The sequence below is a fragment of the Sceloporus occidentalis genome, unplaced genomic scaffold, assembly GCF_023333645.1.
Source record: "Sceloporus occidentalis isolate IW3139 unplaced genomic scaffold, rSceOcc1.0.p SCAF_2, whole genome shotgun sequence".
Taxonomy (NCBI): domain Eukaryota; kingdom Metazoa; phylum Chordata; class Lepidosauria; order Squamata; family Phrynosomatidae; genus Sceloporus; species Sceloporus occidentalis.
The window spans coordinates 158,940,859-158,955,295 of record NW_028316982.1 but is presented as its reverse complement, the minus strand read 5'-3'; the positions used below and the strand labels follow the sequence as shown (position 1 = coordinate 158,955,295).

Genomic DNA, 14,437 nt, shown 5'->3' with positions numbered 1-14,437 from the left:
CTGAAGTGGCTTTAGTTGAGTCCTATAGGTGGCAACAAGAAGTGTCTGTCATTTCTTCTGTTCTGTACTAATTACTAGTTATGTGTATTTAATACATAATAATAACTAATCCATTTTTCTGTCGTAACTGTGCCTGGATACTATTAGCTCGTTACCAGACTGTTTTTCTCCTTCTTCATTGAGTTGATATTGCAATGTGAAAAAAAAAAATGCCTGAGATGTAAATCTTTAAGTTGTGAATTTCTGATAGGCCTGAATGCGTAGAAACTTTATGGGGGTTAGTTGTACCCCAGAGGTGGGAAAAGTGGATCAATGGTGATGCATGCAGCCCCTCACATTATGTTTCCAGATCCAACAGTCTTTTGAGGGCAAATAAAGAGTTAACTGCCACAACTGAAAAACACTTGGATTTGCAATTCACCTCTTAGATAGGTCTCAGGAGTCCCCTTTGCTTTCCCAAAAACCTTTTTTAAAAACAGCACCACCAAAGTAGTCTTCTAGTCATTTCCAATTTTGTTTCAAGATCCAGTTTCCTTCTGATCTGGCAATCTGTGCAGCCCCCAGAATGTCCTAGGGGTTAGAAAACTGGCTGCAGTTATTACCCCTGCTGTAAACAACAGATTTTGTGGTGTGCTGTGGGTGGAGGCTGGATGAAAGTATGTGTAGCAGTCACTGCATTTCCAGATTAATACTGTTCAAAAGTCATCTGCAAAATAACCCAATGGCCCTGAGAAAGAGGAGCTGCACATTGACAGAATCTCTGAAAAGGATTAATGTCCATAAAAGTGTGTGAAAAATCTAGCTGTTTTTAAGTAAGTCCCAGATCCTTTTCATACAGCTTCCATACAATTTGCTTGCTAGCTGTCATGTGTACTGATCCTTCCTATATGATGCTTTCAGCTGATGTGACTTCAATATTGTCAAGCCACAATGATGAAATGACTCTATAGTGTTTGCACAGATAAATCCAATCATTCCCATGATTATAATATAACTTTTAGAGCTATTCATAGTATATTTCCCAAGAACAGTGAGGGGAAAAATAATTTTAATAATCTAAAATAATTCCTCCCATTTGTGGATTGTTTTTACAAACCGATTGTCTTCAATGGAAAATAGTGCTGAGTGTTTTAATACAGAGTGTCTTTGACTTGCCTCCAACCTATTATCACAGCAAGATGGTTGACAGTGACTTAGGCAATCTATGTGTCCATGTTCTGAAAATCCATCTGCTATCAAAACCCTTGCTCTAGCTTAAAGCATATATATTTTATCGCAGATTTAAGACAGCAGATGGCTCTCTTGAGTTTCCCTTGGAGCACCTAACGCTGTAAACAACTATCTTGCATTTTTAGATGTGAAGCAGGGAGTTGCTTTTGTTCTCAAGGATTAAGAAAACAACACCACAGTTTCTTTATCCTGATTTCTAGTATTTCCTTTCCATTCCTTTGGACCATCTGATGCCCATTTCCCCACTTCTGTGCACCATCAGTCATTAACCAAGAGTGGTAGATCTTCAGTGTGAACCTGTGTAGGTAAAACTATAATACCTATAAATCAGAACAAATGAAATACACAGGCAAGTAGAGAAATTGCCTATCAATAGCTAATATGTGTCACAAATAACATTTGTTAGAGTACTTTACCAAACAAGTGAAGGTTTTATTTAATGTTTAATGCAAACCAAAAACATGCCAGTTGAACAGTAATTTCTTTTTAAAAAAACCATGAGGTTTGCTATTATTTTCTGTATTGAAGGACAACATTTCATAATTGCCAAGCATTGGTAGAGAATGCCCATTACTTGAATGTTTTTGTTTGATTTTGGAATGTTTTGAAGATGTTACCAAAATGTTCAATACCACCACCACCCCATCCCTCCCAAGATATGGTCACAATGTTGGCTAATAAAGTGGAGATCACGTATGCATTGAAGGGAAAATGAACATGGCTTTGAGAGGAGGTCTACCTCAGAAAAATGCTTGCATCTTTATTGAATCATGTGTCTTGGTCTTAGGAAATTTATTCCAGAAGAACAAGCTGACACGGTGAAGGTTACATGGCATATCTTGTTCTCTATGATGCCAAGGGACTGGGAAATGGGTCACATAGTAAGGACTAGGGAATGGTTGTTTACTTAAGGAGGCTGTATTTGGACAACTGATGCCTAGCCCACAGTCATAACTTTTACTGAATTTGTTAGCTTTATGGGATTTTCCCAGCCCATGTGTTTTGTAGTAATGGCTTGGCAACCTATATTATGGTTTTGAAAAGTGTTCTTCTTATACAGTGTAAATTAAAGTCTTTATTTGCTTTGATCTTATCATATCCCAGATAAGCGTGCCAGAGTTGGCAACCAATATTATAAAGCACAGGCTTGTGGCTCAGGGTTCCCACTTTGTTCAAATTCTGATCTGCAAGGATGAGGGACAGAAATGGTTTTCTTTTTCTAAATAAAGTTAGCTCCTTGATTCACCAGCACGGCCTACTTATCTTTCCTGTTGTACTGGGAGAAGCAATTCCACACTACCATGACTTGGACTGGAATACACCTGTTAGTTCGAGTATTTGTAGTGTGTAAAACTTTTTTTTAAGGACAAAGTATCCTACCAAATTTTCTCATCACTATTATTGCAGTAGAATACACTGCTAATGTATGAAAAACTGATTATGTTCAAAGATGTTCAAGGCATATTTTAAATGTCAGTTTATCGGGTCCATACCAATTATGGTCTCTTCCCCCAGCACCTCTTCCCCCCCATTATAGGTTTGGATTAAATTCCTATTTTGTAGGGCATTCTTAATTTCATTTTCATGAGGCAAACCAAGGACTGCTCTCCTTTGCGTTGCACTGTCCAAGGTCCTGATCAATCAAATGGGCTTTTACACAGCTTCTTTGAGAAAATATGAATCTTTACGAAGGACGCTGTTGGCTGAAAAATATATCCAAAGTGAAATACTGATTAAGCAAATAACTGCTTGGTGCCAGTGATGCTTAATGTCAATAAACTGTATTAGGCAAACTCCAGCAGTAGGGAAGAATCCCTTTTACATGGAGAATTTTGAGGCTGTACCCCCAGTAGAAAGGCTTGCACTAAATTTCATTTAAACCATTCCAAAACACAATAGGACAAAAATGTATTTTCGAGATAAATGAATATGTGTTTCTCTTTGTTTGTCTCATTTTTTAAAAAATCCAAGCAAACCCAGAGAAAAGAATTAAAACCATTCAGTGTGCTATGCCTTGTGCATCAAAGAATTTATTAGGATACAGATTGTTAATTTTAAAGATATGATAGAATCCGCTGAATAATGGAGTACATGTTTGGAATGGTTTGGTTCAGAAGAAGTGTGGAACTCTTTTAGGATAAAGTAAAATAAGATCCTCCTTCAAGGAGTAATGTGTGTAAATACATAAACAGCTTTGGTTTTTCATCCAGAGGCTTCCAGTTTTTAAATAATTTGAACGGTCCTATATAAATTATACACATGCTACTGTCCATCTATGAATATCTCAGTGACTGTTTTTACACACAAAGCTCAGAGTGAGTTTCACTTTTCTTAAACTGGTTTATAAAGAAAATCTCAACTATTAATGTTTCTAGTTTCTGCTCAGCATTAACTATGGTAATTTGTTCACAGAGAAAAAGATACTACTATTAATAATAACAATAATAATAATAAAATTTATTTATACCCTGCCACTCTGTAGAACACAACCGGGGCGGCTTTTGACTAAATCTCAAAAGACATTGCCATGTGAATGAGCTTACAGGTAAAACGTAGCTGCAAACCTCTTCAGTTCAAGACAAAATCTGTGTTAGCAATGATGCTGTCTCTGGGGTGTGTCAAAAGAAACCCTTCCAGGTCTGGGGTTATTTTTTTTTTTATGTGGCATGGCAGTTAGTCATCTATATACTAAACTGGCAAATCTTGGGATCAGTCCAGATGGGAAATCCAAAGGGTGGCACTGCTTCCCATAGTTATGACTATGGGCTAAGATGCCAGCAAGGAAAGTGCATTGCAAACGTTCAGTGACAAACCAGTGCCAGTTTTTGACCTGCAGGAGGCATTCTCTGTAGCAAACATGGAGACTTGGCCTGGAGTCTGCCCTAATCTTAATCGCAAAATCAGCCACTTACTAGATGAATAAGTGAATCCCAAGACCCCAGGGTGGTTTTTTTTTTCCACAACACTGAAACATCAGTGAGCACCCATATGCACACATGCACACTAGTGGGAGCCAAGTCCAGAATAAAGGACGAAATGAGCTAAAAGGTCAAGAAATTGAATGAACCTGCCATTTAGAGGTGTGTGTGGTTCCAATTAGATACTGCTTAGCTGCAAAAGTGGTAGACCGTATCCTATTGTATTCTCACTCACACACACACTTCTCATAAATAGTTTTTTGTGGGTTTTTCGGGCTGTGTGGCCATGTTCTAGATTTTCTTCCTGACGTTTCGCCAGCATCTGTGGCTGGCATCTTCAGAAAATGCTTGCCTGGAAAAAAATGAGTATACAGTCATCCCTCCATATTTGCAGCTTTGATATTTGCGGATTTGATTATTCACGGATTTCATTACTATGTTCTCTCTAGGACTGTCTAGGTCCTCCAGTGCAACTCTGTGGTCAACTTTAACTAAAAGTTGCACTGAAAGACCATTTGTAGCTACTCTAGTGCCATTCTGTGGTCACTGTATGTTGGACATTGACCACAGAGTTGCACTGGAGGACCTAGAGATTCCTAGAGAGGTGTCCTCTCAGGTAAAAACAGTGTTTTTATTTGCGGTTTTTCCATATTCACAGCGGTCTTGTTCCCCTAACCCTAGCGAATATGGAGGGACAACTTTGTGTGTGTGTGTGTACACACACACACATACATACTGTGTGAGCCTGGGAATGCAGGAGTGATTTGCATGTGTATTGTTCTGTGCTGATTGTGGGTTTTATTGTGTCTGTTCATGTTGCGGCTTAAACTACGTCTTCCTTTTAATTTGGGCAGGGAGCAGTTAAAACATATTTACACTTTTCACGTGATCTTTGGTATATATGTGTGGGTTTTACCTCCCAAATCCAGTGTCCTGTAAATCATGGCACCTTGTTCCAAAGAGGGAGAAGCCCAGAGGAGAGCCAAGGCTGCCTTTGTGGGGGCCTTTTTAGAGTCCAAAAGCCAGGGCAGGGCAGTGGTTCTGATCTCCCTCTGCCCCTCTTGCTTGCCTTTCCTCTCTCTCTCTCTGTATATGTGTGTGCGTGTGTGTGTGTGTGTGTGTGCGCAAGCACAGTCTTCAAGTCCTTTCTGACTTATGGCGACTCTATGGGCCTGAAGAGACGGGCCAAAATAAAGCTGCTTGGGTCACTTAGGAGGTATGCTGTTCAAATGTTCAAAAGAGGCCAGAAGCTGCGCTCGTCCTTAGGATTGGAGCGTGGCTTTGGCATGGCTTCAGGCCTCTTAGTACACATGCATCATTTAAACAGCATACCTCCAAAGTGAATAAAGCAGCCTTATTTTGGCCTGTCTGTTTGGCCCTACATCATTGGTTTTTCTGGGCAAGTTTCTTTAGAGGAGGTTTGCCCTTGCCAGGGCCCTCTGAGAGAGAGTGACTTTGCCCAAGGTGACCCAAACAGGGTGCCATGCTAGAGTGGGGAGCTGAACCCTGAATGTCCAGCCCTCAAACCAGAGACTACAGGCTGGCTCTCCTGGGCGGGAAACTGGTATTAGATGGAGCAGGAAGGCAAAGCGCAGAGGGAGGAGAGGCCAAAGGAGGCTGAGAGGGAGCCGGCGGCTGTGTTTGGTTTGGCAGGCTCTTCCCTGCCACCTCTCCCTCGCGTTTCCTGCCTCAGAGCCAGCCTGAAGCCCGGGCATGGAGCCAAGGAGTGTGTGTGTGTGAGAGAGAGAGAGAGAGGGAGGGAGGGAGGACACCACTTTTATCGGGGGCTCTTTATTATGGCCAAGCATCCTGAGGTGGGGCAGGGAAGGAGGACTGTGGGGGACACCGGGATGGAGAAAAAGAGAGAGAAGGGAAACACTGGGGGAGGCGAAGGAAACACTCTACACTTCCCTCCCCCTCAAAGAGAGGAGGAGGAGGAGGAGGGAGAGAAGGAAGGAGAGCCCGCTTAGTTGCAACTTCTTTCCCGCTCTCCTTTCCTTGCCTCAGAGCGACCAGGCGTCCTCCTTTTCCAGGACACGCCTTACATCTCAACCTTCTCTCCAGGAGGGGCTCCCAAAGGCCCCTCCATTTGGAGCATCGCTGGACGGACACACAGAGCGGGTGACCTGGTGTCCCCTCGACCCAGGAGCAGGAGCAGGAGGAGGGGGACAGAGGCACCGCGGATTGGAGGACCCTCGAGGAAAAACGGGGGGAACATGACTTAAGAAAAGCGAGGGGGGGAAAACATTCACACAAATAGAAATGTAAACCCAGGCTCAAAATGGGGGGGGGCACGTTTTGGTACCCCCTCCTTCTGGACAGAAAGCTGAAATGGACGAGGAAAGGTTCGGGGAAAGGACGACGTGTCTGGTCACCCTGGGATTCACGTTAAGTCGGGTGTTGGGCTTTTTAGTTGGTCTTGTCCTCCATTATTATTATTATTATTATTATTAACCCGCCTTCCTCCCAGTACAGGGACTCAAGGCGGCTTTTTTTCTTCTTGAAAGCCCTCTTATTTTTTGTGTGTCCAGGACACACCTGGGTCGCCCTTTTAAAGGCCACCACAATTTCGCCCTCAGCCCCGGGCGCCAAAAGTAGCGCTTTCCCCCTCCTTCATGGACACCTCTCTCTCTCTCTGTTTCTTCCTCACATACACAAAGGCAGACAGACAGACAGACAGACCCACACACCAAAGCCCCCCAGGGACCCTTCCCGCTTCTTCTTGCCTCGTGGCAACAAGAAGAAGGCGGCTTCTTTTTCCCCCGCCCAAAGGCGCTCCAGCCCCCGCGCCTTCTTCCCCTTGCCTTCCCCACCCCTTTCCCCTTCCCCTTCCCCTTCCCTCCTCCTTGGCATCATCATCATAGGGTTGTGGCTTGGGGTTTGGGTCCCCCCTCCCTGCCCAGCCCTTCTGCCTGCTTCCCTCGCCACCCCTTTAAGGCACCACTCACTCCACATCCCTTCCCTCAGGTGGTGCCTCAAAGGGGGGAGTGGGCGCGCTCTCGGGCTGGAGGAGCGCGCTTTTGTGTGAGGGGGGGGGTGTGTGAGTGTGTGTGTGTGTGAGAGAGAGTGTGTGTGAGTGTGTGTCTGGGGTGGGACCGAAGCGCTGGTGCTTAAGGCGGCCGCTCCGGAGCCGAAGCGCGGGCTTTCCAGATGCTGCTGCTGCTGCTTTCCGAGGCACTGGACGGCAGCCTTGAGGAGGAAGAGGAAGAGGAAGAAGAGGAGGAGGAGGAGGAGGAAGCAGTGGAGGAAACTGAGGGAGAAGCGGGCATGAGCCGGGCACTGAGGACCGCTTAGAGAAAGAGCCGCTAATAGCAGCATCCACATCTCCATCCCCAACATCTCCATCCCCATCTTGGCGGCTGCTGCTGCTGCTGCTGCTAGCTCCATGCGGTGACCCCCTCCAGGGCCATGGGTCCTCTCCTCGGCTGAGCCATCAGGACACGACCCCAGTGTTCCCCCGCAGCCCCAGGAAGGGTCCCCCCGCGACTGGGAGAGGGAGACACACACAGAGAGAGGCGGCCATGGCTGCGGCCATCGCCAGCGGCTTGATCCGTCAGAAGCGCCAGGCGCGGGACCTGCAGCACTGGGACCGGCCCTCGGCCAGCAGGAGGCGCAACAGCCCCAGCAAGAACCGGGGGCTCTGCAACGGCAACCTGGTGGACATCTTCTCCAAGGTCCGCATCTTTGGCCTCAAGAAGAGGAGGTTGCGGCGGCAAGGTGTGTGCGGGGGGCCAGGCTTCTTTGTGTGTGTGTGTGTGTGTCCTTAAGGGATGCATCCACACTGGAGAAATTAACCCGGTTTGGCAGCGCCCGCCCTGGGCTCCACAACAAACCCCAACTCCCAGAATTCCATAGCCTTGAGCCAGACAACAAGTTAAAGCGGTGCCAAATCGGGTTATTTCTCCAGTGTGGATGCAGCCCCTCTTTGTCTTCCAGTGCTGACTTCCTCTGCTCTTTCTGGCTTTAGTGTTTCTGGGTGCCTGCAAGTCCTTTTCGACTTATCACGAAGTTTTCCTGGCAAGATTGGTTCGGAGGAGGTTTGCCATTGCCATCCTCTGAGGCTGAGAGAGTGTGACTTGGCTCAAGGTCACCCCAGGGGTTTCCATGCCCGAGCTGGGAATCAAACCCTGGCCTCCAGGAGTTGTAGTCCAGGATGCAAACCACTATGCCACCCTGGCTCTAGTGGGTCTGTTTCTATTGAGTCCATTTCACAGGAATGAAGGCTGAGTCTGAGACAGTTTGCCTGAAGGGAATGCTTCCTTTCAGTCCCCATAAGCTAAAGCGGATTCATACACACATTTGGACTGGCAGAGAAAGCTCGTGATTTCAACCTTTTTAGTGACCGGTGAGCAAAGCAGGATTATTTCATTTCATTTCATTCTATTTTTATGTACAGCGCTGTGTAAACCTACAGCATCTTATAAATAAAATTTAATAATAATAATAATAATAATAATAATAATAAAAGGGACATCTGAGGAGACTCAGTGACCTTGAGGAGGTGGGCTCTGTGTGCAACATCTCACCCCCAAGTGTCTCATAGTACTTCTGCCCATTGGAGAGAAGAGGGAATGCAGCCTATCCCAGGGCAACCCACTGAGCTAGTGGCAGTTACAAGCATCTAAACACCTTGAGACACAGTCCTTGAAATAATGGGGGACTTGTTTTCTTCTTCTCACAGTCACAGCCAGAGGAGTAAAAAAGTGTCTGGAAAATTTAATTCTGCCCCACCCTTCTTCCAGTTCAATGTCTTAAATACAGTTCAAGGCTAGCCTGTCTTTCTTTGGAAGCTAAGCAGGGTCGACCCTAGTTAATACCCCAATGAATACCAAGTGCTGTAGGCTATGTTTCGGAGGAAGGAAACCACCTCTGAGTATCCCTTGTCTAAGAAAACCCAGTGGAATTCATGAGGTCGCCAAAAGTTGATTTTAAGGCACATATACACACACTTTCAGATGGCATTTCTCTGGCAGTTCAGCTGCAGTGACTGTTAGGATGGAGCTGGAAACACGGTTATTATTTCAAACGAATTAATTCAGGAGACAGGGCTGGGATCCTCTTTATTCATGGCCAGTTTTGTTGCTTTGTTTTCATGTGGGAAAAGGAGTGTTTTTCCAAATATTTTAGCTGAACAGGGTGTGATTTTGGGTGGACTATAGGTACAGCACAACACATAGCAAAATACGTTACTCTTTCTGCTTACAAGATTCTAACAACGCATCTTTTGGAAGTGAAGAAATCTGGGAATCCCACAGAAATTTAAATTCCTTTTGGAGCCAAGGGTCGCATACAGTAATGTATGACAGCAGCACAGATAGAGTCCTAACCAAATAAATGAATAAATAACCCACAAAATTCTGATTACCTTCCCGGTTTTGCATTGTTTCCCTTTTTGTTTAAATGCTGTTGATGGTAACATTTAATAAATACAAAGAAATCCTGGGAGTAATCACATTTGTAGTAACTGTTCAGTGTAAGTGTAGAACTAGCAAAGAGATATTTGCACTGCCTGTCATCAAATAAAGAAAAGGGTTCTTTGCACTATTGATGAGTTCAGTTTCATGAAAGGTACATGAATGAAAATGATGTGAAGCTGTGGGGGGAAATGGTAAACAGTCAGGTATTAATCAAGGTTTCCCATGATTCAATAATGCAAAGGTATATACAGATGGTATGTTTTGAGGGGAGCAGTAGTTGCGACATACAGTGCCTTCTGTCATTTGAACAAACATTTTGGAATTTCAAAAAATGCATAACACCAGACAAGATAATCGTTCCGGAGGGCTATCCGTTTTGGAGTACTGTGGCTTTAAGAAGTCATAGCTATTGAAGTGGAGAATCCTTGGAGTGTATATATGGGGGAAGCCCAATTCCCACAATACCCTGTTTCTGCAAGCTTTGTAGCTGCCTTACTCTAGTCATGTCGATGCCAATGATCATCCTTTCCACTCTGGGATGCTCCAGTCCCCTTTGGACGTCTCTCGGCACTTACCTCTATACCACCTCTCCAGCCATCCAAATACACATTTTGGTTTTCCTTTTCCTTTTTCATTCTCCTTCATTTTGTGTCTCCTTGCTGCTTTTAGCCTTCAATACAGTCAGGGGCCTGACACCCTCCCTTTCCCAGAGAAGGCAGTTCAAACAATAGTAAGAGTGGCTGAAGGAGCCTTTTCTGTATTTGAACAAGCTGGCATACCAGATGTACCATGCATTTGTGCATTTACATCTTTCTCTGTCCTCTTCCATTGCTCTCTCTCTCCTCGCTTAATGCAGTATTCTCTTAGGGATAGAGAGAATGCTACTTCATATATACTCCAGCTCCAGATGGAGTTGATCAAAACACAAACACACCATAAAATCAATGTGAAACGAAAACTGCTTCTTCTCTGAGAATTTTCTGCTTTGGTGATGCTCAGGTTGTCTGTTGTTTGGCTTATTTAGTGTGGCAAAGTTATCATCTTCCCTGCCATAACTGGAAGGGGGATCCCCACCCCAGAAATATGTTTCTTACCATAGGTTTAATTTGTTCCATAAGCCTTTTATATTTTACACTTTTGTGTGTAAAGCAAGATCTTTCCATTCACAAAACGTACCAGAGACCGTACTGACATGCTTTTGCTCACTTGAGAAAGCTTTGTATTGTTCTCTAGAGTACTAGTTACACTTAATGGAGAGTTTGGTTAATGGACTTGTAAATGTAAACACTTTTTATGTTACCAGTCAGATACATACAAAAAAGGAGGTAGGTTTAAGGGTTCAACTGAAATTAAAAGGGTAAATAGGAATGGCATGTTGAATGAAGTGATGACAGCAGCAACTACTGATTGTCATACTGTACTCATAGTATCTATTCCAAAGCCCATGTTTTAATAAATTCAGGCATTACAGTGAAGGCTACAGTGGCTAAATGTCATACTCATCCGAAAGCAACCTCAGCGAAGCAACATCAATGGCACCATTTCAAATCAAGTTTTGTTCAGTTTTACACACACAGGTGCCACTTTTTGGCACTAGCAACTTTGTGACAATGTATTTTCATTACTAAAAGAATAAAGTATTTCTCTTTTTTATTATTTGAAAAGAGCTTTTGAAATCATTTTTTGCTATCAGCTGATGTTTCTTTAATTACAAATGGCTCTTTTTTAAAAGGTCTCTACAACTAATATCCCAATAAAAATGACAGAAATTTTGTATATTTTCCCCACTGGTGGGTAAAACTGCTTTGAATACTGACAGAGAAGACCCAAACAGCAATAATAGTAATACTGCTTTATCAGAACTTAGCTATCAAGCTTATCACCAAGCAATTAAATATCTAAGATAGCCACATATATTCTATGAAAAAGGAATTGCATTTAATACATAATTAAATAATTTATATTTTAAGCCAATGAATTACTAAAACTTGCTGTCTCTTAGTAGTTTGTAATCAAAGGATCGAGTCTGTTCTGTGTACAATAATAGCTTTAAATAAGTGCCATGGGTAGACTGTTAACAGAAAGAAAATCCAACAAGTTGGAGGCAATAATTCAGATTCATTCTCCATTAAAAATCATATTTTTGTTGTTCTCATAGGGTATAGTTCTAGGATATGTAGGTGAAAATGCAAAAATCCAATCTGTATTAAAATGATATTTAGATTGATTTAATTAGGATTCCTTCAGAGCACATTCCCTTTTTTAAAGCTCATGCCTCAAGTAAAGAATGTTTGCAAAATATCTTTGTAGAATTTGCAAATGTTTTTGTTTCTTTTCTTCTTCTTCTTCTTCTTCTTATTATTATTATTATTATTTGTTATTCTTAACACTTTTGTTTTAGGGTAAGTAAAGAAAACCTCAAGCACCAAGGATTTATAATTCCAGAGCCCTTATTTCTGACAATGTAACTAAATATGAATCTGCTCAAGCTTTTTCAAACTGTAGCTAGGGTTATTCCGGAAATCTGCTTTAAGCTGTAATGCTTAGAAAGTTTTTACTGTATATATTATGAAGCTGTTAGCAGCTGGAAGATCTATTTATTTATTTATTTTTGAGTGAGATGGATTCAAAGGGCTATACTTTAAAATCTCGGTTGACTTTTTGTTGCTTTGAATAGAGCTTTCATCAGATGCAGGTACATGAATTGAAGTCTTTACTGGTACATGGAAATTTAACTATGAAAAGCCTGCCCCAGCTATATTTATATTTATTTATTTCAACTCCAAGCATTTTCTTGTATGTTTGACTTGTGGATACCAATTGGTCTTACTTCCAAATAAATACGTTTGGGCGTGGGGTGTAACTGATTTGTTTTTAGCTTCATTTTTTAAGATCTACATATTTTTATAATATCTAAGGGTGGTAAATATAAAATACTGCAGTTGTATGTATATGCATGTCTAGTAAATAAAAACCCCTCATTGACTTGAGTAAGGCTTACTACCATATAAGTGTATGCAGTACTGCATCCATGTTGTGAAATACTGTGTATGTCTGCTCAGAAGAAAAATCCCACTGTGTTCACCTTGCCCAGTTCCCAAATAAGTTTGCCCAGGATTACTGTGTTATAACTTAAAAATTAGAATGTCAAATAAAGAGATAGTTCTTTTAGTATATTAAACATCTTAGCACATTGATTTCAGAAGGTGTCTTTGGGTTTTCTGTGTTTCTTTCTCCAAACAGAGCAATTGATCTTCCCCCACTTGACCGCCTCCCTGCCCCCAAACTATATTTTATAAAAAATTGAAAAGAAATCTTCTGTGAAACAAAACATAAGGTGTGTGTAACTGGATGTTTGTGATAGGATTTCCTTTGGTAGCAGGGCGTGTAAACTTGGTTTATTTGATGCGTGGGAAAATGGGACCAAAAAACCAAACAAACCCTGAATGTCTCATGCACTCCCAGTGCAATTTATGGTTCAATTGAAATACACATTCAGTAGATAAATACATAAATAAATAACATAGGCACTGATTCAAAAAACCTCATGTACAACAGTAGATTTCACATCTGCTGTTGCATGTGAGGAAAATGTGGCCAGCAGTCAGTCAGAGTTGATCACTTGTTGCATGGAAGATGGCCGGGAACCAGATTTGTCTCTCACTAACACAGACAGCTATTTGACAGAGTAAGAGTATATAGCATCACCCATGTGTTTGGCAGTGTGTGCACAATGCAATACATTGTGCTTTGTCTGTGTGCATTTTCTTTCTTACTGGGACTCACATACCTACAGTATATGAGTCAGTGGCCTAAAATAAAGGAAATAAATGACTTTTGCAACCTTTTCTTTGGGTACTTTCCTGGAGACAATTCTCAGTCACTACAGGTGACCAAGCAGTTATTTATTAGTCTGTAATTAGCTATGTAAATTGTACAGCTACTTATTTGTGTCAGTTTGTTTTTAATTTAGTTGCATTCATTTTCCTACTTTGCATTATGGAATTATTTTAGTAAAGAAGGTGGGCTGGCTGTAAAAATGTCTCATAACAAAGCATGTGTTCTTCTATAATTGTTTCTACAGTGTATGCTAAATATTTCATGTGTGGCAATTTTATTTTTCTAGCATCCTGCTGTTTGCAATGAGGCTTTATCTTGCCAGAAATTGCATATCTTTATAAATGTCACTTCCCTCCTTTTTATTATTCTTTAGAAGTTTTACTAAACTTACATATAGTTTCTCTGGCTGGATTGTCTAAAATGGTATAAAGTATCATCATTCTGGATAAGCGTTCAAATTATTGGTGGGAAGCCACTTCAGAAAATGTGTTCCAGAGAATTTTTGAGCCATCTAAGGCTGCTTCAGTGAGATCATTAATGTTAGTTCTGAGCTTGGAAACAACATGCTTCTAATGATGATGTTACCTGTAACACACTACTTTCTGGGGTTATATGGCATAATAGTGCTCCTTTTCCAAACAGTGCAAAAACTGGTAATATGGTTAATGTTATGAGTAATGTGTAATTGTTATATTTTCTTATTACTTTTGGAAAAAGCATTTAGAGGAGATTCCCCTCCCCCCCAAAAAAATGTTTAGACTACTTTCTTACTTTCTATCTCCCCACTAGCCTCAAAAAGAACTAAAAGGTAAGGTAACAGTGTGCTATGGGGGAGGGAGAGAGTCTTTTGGGGGTTTTATAACAAGTTACATAATGACTCACTTAAAAGTAACGTTCCAAACTCAGTAGTGGACAAACAGGTCTGAGAGTGTGCATCTGCTATCTCTATAGCAGAGTGTAGGGTGTGTTCTAAGAGGTCACATTCTCTCAGATCATTCTTGAACCACATAAATGTAAGACTGATTTGAACCC

At 42.0% G+C, this 14,437-nt stretch overlaps 1 protein-coding gene across 3 annotated transcripts in view; it reads left to right on the top strand.

Moving 5' to 3' along the window:
• FGF14 (fibroblast growth factor 14) overlaps positions 1–14,437 on the top strand; it is a 375,861-nt gene that overhangs the window by 254,715 nt on the left and 106,709 nt on the right. Inside the window, exon 1 of one of the 3 annotated variants that reach the window (XM_089511238.1) lies at positions 7,099–7,865. The exons of the other annotated variants lie outside the window; for them this stretch is intronic. Coding sequence (XP_089367364.1) covers positions 7,670–7,865 — 196 coding nt within the window. The 5' untranslated portion in view covers positions 7,099–7,669. Of the gene's footprint in view, positions 1–7,098; positions 7,866–14,437 lie in introns of those variants that run through there. 3 annotated transcript variants of the gene reach the window in all.